Source organism: Bidens hawaiensis, unplaced genomic scaffold (genome assembly GCF_021521415.1).
Source record: "Bidens hawaiensis isolate Kalapana, Puna unplaced genomic scaffold, B.hawaiensis_p1.1 tig00000864_1, whole genome shotgun sequence".
NCBI classification, from domain to species: domain Eukaryota; kingdom Viridiplantae; phylum Streptophyta; class Magnoliopsida; order Asterales; family Asteraceae; genus Bidens; species Bidens hawaiensis.
In genome coordinates this window covers 5,285,835-5,296,536 of record NW_027491050.1, presented here as the reverse complement: position 1 = coordinate 5,296,536, position 10,702 = coordinate 5,285,835, and the positions used below count along the sequence as shown (strand labels likewise).

Sequence of the window (10,702 nt, the reverse complement as noted above, 5' to 3'; positions counted from 1 at the left end):
ATCATCTTAACTTTGTGCAACTCCAATTTAGTCATGCGAGTTTCTTGAAGAGCTAAAAAATTCACTCCGAATTTACAACAAAGCTTTTTAATTCGTTTTCTTTTATCCACATCCCCGCTCCCACAAGTATTTATAGATAAAATATTCATTTGTCAACCATCGTTTCACTCATCCTTGTTAATAATTTTGTCAAATCTTCTTTGCTTCCGTTCAAATCATACCCCATCGCATTCCCAATTTCGATAATTCTTAATAACTCATTAAATATAGATCTGCCATGTTTAGATTTTTTTCCCGTGTTTCTTCTTTCAGACCTTATTTTCTGGTTGGGCTTTTCTCAAATCAAACTCCTCTTTAATAGTCCTCGAAGAAGACGATTTCTCTAATTTTGAATTACTCGGTTTGAAAGGTTCTCGAATGTCCGAACGAGTCTTTGATTCTGTAGAACCACCATTTGTCTTTGATTCTATTAATGGTGTAATTGAGGAAGTTAAAGCTTTGAGTTTTTTGTGGGTAAAAAATAGCGGAAAATGGTAAGGATTAACGTGGGAGAGGTGGAACGTATTTAATTTTAAATCTTTGTAAGGGTGTATCACGGTGGGATCATGGGGTAGTACTTTTGTTCATGACTGTTAGTACTCGTTACTAGCTTCTTGATTGTTGTTCGGTTTTGAATGAATAGTTTGTGTTGGTCGTTCAAAAAAAAAAGAAAAAGAAAGTCGTTAAAGCGTTACAGTACTGTCACATAATTAGTGGGACATGCCACCTTTAACTAGCTTGTTATGATTTACCTAAAAATAAGTTTTCTCCTAAGCATTTTAAAACATACCTCCTCCTTTATCCCTTATCCTCTAATTTATTATTTTTACTTTTTTTTTTCTTTTTTGTTTCTAGTTCTAAAGTTTTGAACCCCCAAAGAAAAAGACTTAACGAATTAACTTATAGTTGTTATGGAGCCACGTGTATCGAGGCAAACAGACCTCAAAAAATAATTTTATCTGCAAAAACAGAAATTCTCCTACCACTTAAAATAAAACATGGTCCCAAAGACCAAAACTACTAAAAACTAATCTATTAAAAACAACACAACACTCAGCTATTGACCCTATTGTGTGTGTTAAAGTGGTTGCAGCTTTATCTCCTGGAAGTTCCGGGAAATAAACAAATAAATAAATAAATGATCAGGCTAAATGTCTTTTGCTCTTTACTTTCATGCCCTGGGCAAAAACTGAAAGATAACCGAAGACCACCGGTTAGTTATAACCATCCGATATGGAACAGGAGTTCATCTCAGAGGATTGTTACAAACATGGCTCTTAAAGATGAGATGGACGGTCGGTTTAGCAACTTACCGGGCCAAAGCTGGGAACCGGGCTTGGAAATTGAGGTCCCCTTTGAGCAACGACCGGTATGTCTTAGAATATCATTTTGAAATGTATATCACTTCTACGCTTCACTTAAAACTTGCATTAGGATATAAAAGTTTGAAGTTTAGATTATTACTAGTCATTGTTTATTAGGTTTGTATAGGACTTCTGGTTTCCTATATATAGAGGGCTCTCCCTTCATTGTTGCCACAAAATATAAAATATAGTTCTTTTACCGGTCCCTTTTACAAAAGTGCAATAAGACATCAAAGGGTAGAAATAGAATGATCATATTAGAAAGTCAAGTTTGAAGGATATGTTTGATATTATACTATACAAGTCAAGTTTTCACGGACACTTATGAGATAGGTTTTAAAGTTTAGGGTAGCAACATTCATATCAATCACAATGTTAGACGTACCTATTTTCAAAATTGTATCCTACGTTTGAAACTTATCAGATAGACGTATTACAAATTGGTAATATAAAGTTTGAAGTATTTTGAACGCTATTTAATGAATTAGGAACAAGTGTTTAGGATTATACATTGCTACATTAATGGATGTTGGCTGGTTTTGAACCAGGTGAATGAGTACTCATCTCTGAAAGAAGGACCATTATACTCATGGGGCGAACTGAAACCGACATCCTTTTTCCTACGACTTGGAGGGCTCTGGTTGGTGACATTCACGGTTCTTGGAATTCCAGTATCAGCTGCCAGTTTTAATCCTGCAAGTGTAAGACATAGTCATTAGTAAACCCGATTATTAAGTAAATAAATATTTAAAATCATACTGGCAAATGCCAATGCTTATACATCGATGCAGGACCCGGTACGCTTTTTACTTGCGGCAGGAACAGGCACACTTTTTCTTGTATCACTAGTTGTCTTGAGGATTTACCTGGTATGTCTAGCTTTTCAATATATATTAAACATTTTCATTCTATAAGCTACTAAGAATTCATACGCAATATGTGTCAAAGGGTGTTCATGGATGGGTTTTGTCTCAAACGGTTTATTCTGTTTTTGGGCTTTGAAAACTGTCCCTTTTCGGTTTTCACAATGTCTTCGTTTCTTGCATTATGTTATAAACTAGTTTTTTTTACCCGGCGCATTGCGCCGGAGTAGTTGTCAAAACCCCAACATTGAAACCCGAGCATTATGATGGTGAACCAACACGAATTCAGTCGGTATCGGTTGCGCTCGTTACGGCTTAGACATCGTTGGTAAAATTTGAGCGTTAAACCAAAAAATTAATGCGTCAAATTAACATATAAAAAGAACAAAAATATTTAAAACAATGTTTATTTGGTTAGCAAACCCGGACGGTGGTAAGATCCAAGCATTATCGGTCTTATGTATTAAGGCGGTAACTCGACACTAATTTGGTCGGTTTCAATTATGTTTCTTACTAAGCAGGAGCTAAAAATGGAAAAATATAAAAAATTGAGGTGGACCAGTGGCCAATTGGGGAGGGGGGGGGGGGGCGGCCGGTAAACTTGTGCGTTGGTAAAACCTTAGCGTTGTCGGTCACATGCATTGAGGTGGCGAGTCTACGTGAATTTGGTCAGTTTCCGTCAGGTTCGTTTTGGTACCAAAAGTAAAAAAAAATTACTTTTAATTTGGTCAGTTTCTATTATGTTCATTATGTTACATGAACTAAATAAAAAAACAAAATTCACGCACTAATATGATGCCACAAAGTGGCCCAATTGCGCCCCAATGGTGGATTCCAGGGGACGTCAGTTGGTAAATTTGCGTGTCGTTAAAACCCGAGCGTTGTCGGTCACGGACATTGAGGCGGTGCGTCTAGGCAAATTCGGTCGGCTTCCGACAGGTTCGTTACAGTGCTGAAAGTAAAAATATGACATTTCCTCGATTTCCATTACGTTAGTTATGGTAACTCGACTAAATAAAATAAACAAAAACAATAACAAAATTAATGGACTAATAAGGTGCCGCCAAGTGCCACTTGTGGGGACACCAATTCGGGTTTCGGCTACATTTGTTACGTATCAGAGCTAAGAAAATGAAAAAATATAAAAAATGAGTGGACCAATGGGGTAACGTCAGTTAGTAAACTCAGGCAATGGTAAAACCGAGCGTTGTCGGTCCCGCGCGTTGAGTGAACCAATGGAGTGGCGTTGGCCGGTAAACTGAGGCATTGGTAAAACCCGAACATTGTTGGTCCGGGGCACTGAGGCGGTGAGTCTATACGAATACGGTCGGTTTCCATCACGGTCGTTATGATATCGAAATTAAAACAAACAAAAAAAAAACATAATTAGCGTTCGGTTGGCTTCCGTTATGTTTTTTACGATACTAAAACAAAAAACAAAAAAAAAACAAAAATCCATGGACAAGTTAGACGCCGCCAAGTGGCCCAATGACGACTTAGCGGCACCAAACTTCTTATTTATATATTTATTTAAAATCATCTTTTTTATTACGGTTCATTTTTTCTTTCCCGTTTTGGGTCATAGCAAAACAACCGAATTGAAAAATCATAAAACCACAACATCTCGTTTATACTGGCTTCAGATATTTCCTGTTCAGTTAAGTCGGTTAGGTTATTTTTGTGTAGTCACTCGGTCGACACGTGACTCTTAGTGTGCACACAAGTTTAACATGCAAGAATAGATCTGATACACAAGTAAAAGTAGATAAGTCGCATATCTCTTAATTGAAAGAATAATTTGTTATTGGCATGGCTGTATAGGTATAGGTATAGGTATAACACACTCAATAAATGACTTTTTCTTGATTTTCTCACGTTATATTTATTTTGTGGTAGGGATGGAGTTATGTGGGCGACCGACTATTATCAGCAGTTATACCCTATGAAGAAAGCGGTTGGTATGATGGACAAATGTGGGTAAAGCCTCCAGAGGTTAGTTAAACAACTTAGTGACTCAAATTTTTTATTATTATTATTTCAATACCTATGAGATTGTGTCTTTTGTTACAGATTCTGGCGCGTGACAGATTATTGGGGTCATACAAGGTACCAACAATTTTAAAATGGATTAGTTGTTATAATCTACGTTAGGAAATTAAATAATTGTCATAAATGCAGGTCAAACCGGTCATTAAACTACTGAAACAAACTCTAGTTGGAACGGGTGCGTTACTTGTTACAGCCGTTTCCTTGATCATTTTCGCTACGCCAGTAGAAAACTTCATCCAGAAAGCATTTGCAAATGAAGAAACCATCGCGGTTACAAAGACAAGTGCCAATATGAGGTACGATAAAACAAATAAAAAATTGCATGAATGGTCTATGTGGTATGTCCAAGCTTCACTTTCGGTCCTCAAGTATGAGAAAGTATATCAGTGGTCCCAAGTTATGCACAAACGTAACATGTTTGGTCCTTGGAGTGGATGGCAGTTCATGTTTTGTTAAGTGAAAAGGGACCCTTGGGTTACGTTTTTGTATAACTTGAGATTGGTGGTGTAACCTTTTATTTTTGAGGACCAAAGGTGAAATTTGGGCATACCACAGAGACCATTCATGTAATTTGTTTTAAAATTTATTAACATCTATCTTTAGATGTACAGTGCACTAAAAAGCATGAATTAAAGACTAAACAATGTGTTTTGTGAAAATTAAATTTACAGCAAAGAAGAGCTCCTAAGTTTACCTTTGGATGTGAAGGCCGACGATGATTTGGCAGCAGCTGCTGCTGAAGCGGCTGATGCAAGACCGGTCTACTGCAGGGACAGGTACTATCGTGCACTAGCAGGCGGACAATATTGCAAGTGGGAGGACCTGCTCAAGTAGTCAACAAAAACTCAAGAGAAAAAAATAACGCAAAGACAGAAACTGAAGAAAATTTAGCAAGCAAATAGAATGATGTGTCATTTGTGTGTGTAATGTGTATAGCTTCGAAATGTAATATAAAGAAGGACCATCTTCCGTTAAAAATTTAAAAGATATTGGCTTGCAAGTTAGTTGGTTACTTATGACAAACTATCATCCTCCAAAATAACCTATAGCATACATTATCTACTTATGGTGCCAGTAATAGCAGCAGCGGCGGCGGCAGGAGGAGGAAGAGGAGAAGGAGGAGGAGAAGAAGAAGAGTGCAAAATGGCTTTAAGAAATTTTCGCATGGTAACTGGTTTGGGTTAAAAAAAACTAGCACTTTTAGTTAGTTCAGATGAAGTGAAGTGGTTCTAAACAGCCCACTAATGAGACAAACAGGCAAAATCAAATTTATCTAGACCTTGGTGAGGTGACAATGTGTTGCGTAAAAAGTCATGGCATGTCAATGAAACAAGCGGATTATTTTGTTTTATCTAGAAGCACAAAGTATAAGGTAAAATCATATTTATTAAAAATATATTTAATTTAATTTTCATTTATTATTTTACAAAAACAATAATCGTGTTGTGTTTAAGATAGAAATTCGTGGTTAAAAATCATCCTTATCATTAGATCAGAATACGAACTAGAAATCATAGCCCCAAAAGCACACCAATACGCGGTGTGATGAGATGGTGCGCTCAGCAGCTGTGACTTTCCGCTCATTGTTACGGTGGATGTGGATGTGCTGCTGCTGTATAATTTCCATTCCCCTCCTGTTGATACATATTTACATACCTACCTACTTTAATTCACACAAATTTACATCTTTGACCGGAAAGGAAAACTGTTGTTGTACAAAGCGGTAAGTTCTTAGATTGGATCAAGCGCTTTGATTATATATTGTCTTTAACTTTGTTCTATATATCTTCAACCCCATATCAGACAATAATGTTTTCAATCATCTAATTGGTTCAAGAAGCAAATGTTAAGGGGGGTTAACCGAGATACTCCACCATCAAATTAAAATAACTGAAGCCCAATGATCCATTCTTAAATAATAAATGGGTTATATGTATGGTGTGCTGCTTATAGTGTATAAATAAATCGGGTGGGGAGTAATACAAGCAGAAAGTCTCTCTTCAATTGGAAATGCATTCAAGGCACCCGCTCCTTACCAGCATTATGAAGGTTTTGAACTAAACATTCGATTGATCAGCCCTCGCAGCAGCGTTGACCTTACTCATGCGGCATTCAATTAATTGCCTAACGGCCCAACCTAAATTAAAATACTGTTTGTTGCTAACGTTTCAGGAGTGTCATTTTATTTCCTTTCCCAGAAAGAATGTTGTTATTCATTTTGTGTTTGTGATCAGAATTTTGAAATCAAACATATTCCCATGCAATTTGTCTTGTTCCATTGTTCATGATCAGTTAACAATGACAGATCGGATGATGATCATTTGTAACAAGACGGGTTGCATGAGATTATGTATGATGATATAAATTCTAATTGCATGCATAAAATGAATAAAAATTACATTCGTGTAATAAAAAAAAGATCATCTTTGTAAAATGTTGGTGTAGGGGTAAGGTACGTCAAACCCCCGTACAACCTTTCATTTATTACGTTATATATTATATTTATTGCATTATTATTGTTTACTAACTAAAGCCCAATGGGTTGAGGGTTTGTGGAGGTAACTAGAGGTGCACAAAAAACCCGAACTCGGAACCAGACCCGAAAAAAATACTCGGAACCAGTTTTTTTATACCCGGGTTTTTAATACCCGAACCTGACCCTACCTGTAGGGTACGGATAGATATGCATTTCAGCACCAAAACCCGTACGCGGAACCGGACCCGATTTATACCCGGTAATACCCGAAAACCGGAACCGATTCCATACCCGGAACCGGGTTTTTCCAAAACCCGAAACCGGGTTTTTCAAATACCCGATCTATACCCGAAAAAACCTGAAAAATACCCAAAAATACCCCTAAAAATTGTAGCCCCCTAAAAAATCCAATCTATACCTGAAAAAAACCCCGAAAAATGCCCAAAAAAACCCAAAAATAGGGTTTTTTCAATACCCGAAAATAGGGTATTCAAATACCCGGTTGTACAATACCCGGTTCGATACCCGTCCTGAACCTGATGCATAGGGTATGGTTTTTAGAGAGAATACCCGGACCCGAACCCGACCGGGTATTGCCAATACCCGATTTTCCAATACTCGATCATAACCGAACCCGATTCCATACCCGAACCCAGGTATTTTAAAAACCCGATTTGTGCACCTCTAGAGGTAACCCCTAACCGGGTCTAGCCCAATATGGTTAGGGTTTCATCATGGTAGCCATGGAGTTCCTATATAAGGGGTAGGTCTTCAACTCTCATTTTGGGGATCCCTTCTTGGACCCTTAGCCTCCAACATATTTTTGTGTCTGTAAAAAAGAGAAAACTCTTAGCAATTATCTTCACTCCCCCATTCTTCCATGGTAGGTCTCGAGCAAACCGAAGAAGAAGACGAAGGTGTGGGTTCGTTCATCTTGAAGACCGAGGAACATCGACATGGATCCGACTCGGATCCATTTCATGTTTCCTCATTGGCGCCATCCGTGGGACCCAGCAACGAACCACGCCTCAATCTTCCCGGTTTCGCACACAGATATGTGTTTCTTGAGTGACGGAGGCCAGATCCGATTCAGATCTCTTCAGATCCGAGTTCATTTGAACAATAATCACGTTCCATATTCCAGCCCGTACCCTAGATCCGTGTTCGTATAGATCTTCTTTCGTCATATCTGAATTGATTTATGTGGTTGAATAGTTGAGGGATCAATAAACTAATTTCATTAAATAATCCAGGAAGTTACGATGGTTGTCAGCTGGAAAAGGATGATGTCAGTCATTTTTTCTTTTCAGACTAGGTCTGACAAAGACCCTATTAATGTTGCAGGTGTTTAAAAAAAAAGTTTAATTCCCAACGTCACCATCAACAACGCAAGTGAAAGCATAAAACCACCCAATGTTTATCTGAAAAGGTGTGCTTGATTGTACTTATTTGTGCCATCGACCATTCTGGAACGAATACAGATTCACAACTCCTTTTTTTTTAATGTTTGGATCTACGAATCTTTTTCAGCTTCACTTGAAAGCATCTTTTAGATTTATGGATCTTTTTGAACTAGATCTGGAAGCATCTTTTAGATCTATGGATCTTTTTGAGCTTTAATAGCACAGATCTTGAAGCATTTTTTTAGATCTATCGATCTTTTGAACTTCTATGGAACAGATCTAAGGCCTGAAAATGAAGAATCGAATATGAGGTTCATTGTCGGGTCCCACAGATGGCGACACTGAAGAAACATGAAGGGATCCGGGTCGGATCCATGTCGATGTTCCCCAGTCTTCGAGATGAACGAACTGACGCCTTAATCTTCTTCTCCGATTGCTCGAGATCTTCCATGGAAATATGAGAGAGTATAGATGACTGCTAAGAGTTTCCTCCTTTTTACAAACACAAAAATATGTTGGAGGTCAATGGTCTAAGAAGGGATCTCCAAATGAGAGTTGAAGACCCCCTATATATGAACTCCATAGCTGCCATCATGAAACCCTAACCATATTGGGCCAGGCCCAGTTAAGGCTTACCTCCCCAAACCCCCATCCCATTGGGCTTTAGTTTGTAAACAATAATAATGCAATAAATATAATATATAACGTAATAAATGAAAGGTCGTATCGGGATTTGACGTACCCTACCCCTACAGTTGATAAAGTCTTTTGAGTTTAGGTTAAAATTAAGGCTAATTAGGTGATTTGGTTATTATTTTATGTTTAATGTGTTGACGTAACGTCTTGAGATAATTAGTGGTTGATCAATCCTTGTCCGATCCTTGGGGTTTCAGTATTGCTCTTTCTTGGTTATGGTGCTGGTCTATGTGGTAGGGGTGTGCATGAAACCAAAAAAATTAATTTAGAATCCAAAGACTAAATAGAAATAACCGAACCTGAACCAAAACTAATGGTTTGGTTTTTGATATTCATAAACCGGGCTTTCAGTTTGGTTTGGATTTTGTATGTGGTGAAAACTGAGCCAAACCGAAGTTGTGGAATTTCATTTTGGCTTTGTATTTTAAAATTTTATAATAGTTTAGTAAATAGTGTGAACCAAATATTTTAACCTAGATGTATAATAATTGCATAACTATTAATTAACAAAAACATTAAGGACCAAAGTGTAGGCCCAAATTCGCTATATCTGACAAGAGAATAACGCCACCTAAATGATCCCAAAGAGCAGGTCTTTTTTTGGATCACTTGTTAATTTTTGTGATTCAATCAAGAAATCATCGAAGTTGGAATAAGAATAAATCTAATTAAATTAGTAGCACTGGAATTTTACAATTGGAATTTTAAACTGCAGAGTATACTAATCCGGTTTCGTCTGAGAATGAGGCGTCGGAGCCGGGTTTGCAGCATAACTACTATATCATACATGCATCTCAATATACACCTCTTTTGAACTTGTGTTGTTTTTTCAGAGGTAAAATGTCTGTAGTCTGTGGACCACATCTGCAGACATCTGTAGCAGAAGAGTTGGACCAAACCTTTGCAGTCTGAAAGAAGAAGACTGTTTGTTTTTTAACACGTCTGCAAACTGTTAAAAAATAAACAGAAATTTAAATAAACTGAATTTTTAAACACAAAAAGGGTCTTCAAACTTAAACTTTATGCAAACCTAATGGAATAAGATCTTCATTAAACCTAAACTTTCTACAAACTTGTTTCAACAAAAAAACTAATGATAATTGGACAATTATGCAAACTAATTAATTGAACAAAAACTAATGATAATTCAACAAATCAATTTCTTCAAAAAAAAAAAAAAACTAATAAACATTCAACAATAATTGAAAAACAACTCTCGAGATCTCGTAAGTCAAAACATGCCAAACTCAAGCTCGTTTACACAAAATAAACCTAAATTGATAAACACGACATCAATAATCAGTTTACAAACATCAATTAAACCTGATTTCAACAAATTCCGATATTATAAACTTTCAATAATATAATCCAATACACAAATTCAAACCGATTACATCACAAATCATACAAATATAGGTAAAGTACACAAATCAACAAAATAATAATACTCGGACCGGAGTTGTGGATGTGTGGTAGTGGGCGACGGAGGCGGCGGACATACGGTAGGCGAAGGGCGGCAGAGGTATGGGGTTGTCGGTGCGGCGCGACAGTGGAGGTCGGCGGTGGTGGAGTTCGCGGTGGTGGAGGTCGCGGTGGCGGAGGTCAAGGAGGAGATGAAGGGAGATGGTACGAGAGGAGATGAAGGGAATGAGAAGGTAGAAAGAAAGGGGGCTAGGGTTTGGAATAAGAAAGAAGATGCAGAAGATATGAAAAGAGGTTGGTCCATGTCTTCTAGGATAAAAGGGCACGAAGACGTTTTTTAATGAAATGTCTTCAAAAAAACAAACAGTCTTCAAGCCTAAAGGTCTGCGC

At 37.5% G+C, this 10,702-nt stretch overlaps 1 protein-coding gene across 1 annotated transcript; it reads left to right on the top strand.

Annotated features, from left to right (window-relative positions):
- Positions 1–1,166: 1,166 nt before the first annotated feature.
- LOC143543184 (protein CONSERVED IN THE GREEN LINEAGE AND DIATOMS 27, chloroplastic-like) lies at positions 1,167–5,160 on the top strand. The gene is made up of 7 exons (XM_077035557.1): positions 1,167–1,408; positions 1,952–2,104; positions 2,195–2,272; positions 4,163–4,258; positions 4,337–4,372; positions 4,445–4,611; positions 4,987–5,160. The coding sequence occupies exons 1-7, from the start codon at positions 1,178–1,180 to the stop codon at positions 5,147–5,149; spliced, it is 924 nt and encodes a 307-aa protein (XP_076891672.1). The 5' UTR covers positions 1,167–1,177; the 3' UTR covers positions 5,150–5,160.
- The last annotated feature ends 5,542 nt before the right edge of the window (positions 5,161–10,702 follow it).

Excerpts from the sequence above, each read along its gene's own strand:
- LOC143543184 (XM_077035557.1), top strand. The coding sequence starts at position 1,178 with ATGATCAGGCTAAATGTCTTTTGCTCTTTACTTTCATGCCCTGGGCAA. Across the intron at positions 2,273-4,162 it reads TTGTCTTGAGGATTTACCTG|GGATGGAGTTATGTGGGCGA; the intron begins GTATGTCTAGCT and ends ATTTTGTGGTAG. Across the intron at positions 4,373-4,444 it reads GATTATTGGGGTCATACAAG|GTCAAACCGGTCATTAAACT; the intron begins GTACCAACAATT and ends TCATAAATGCAG.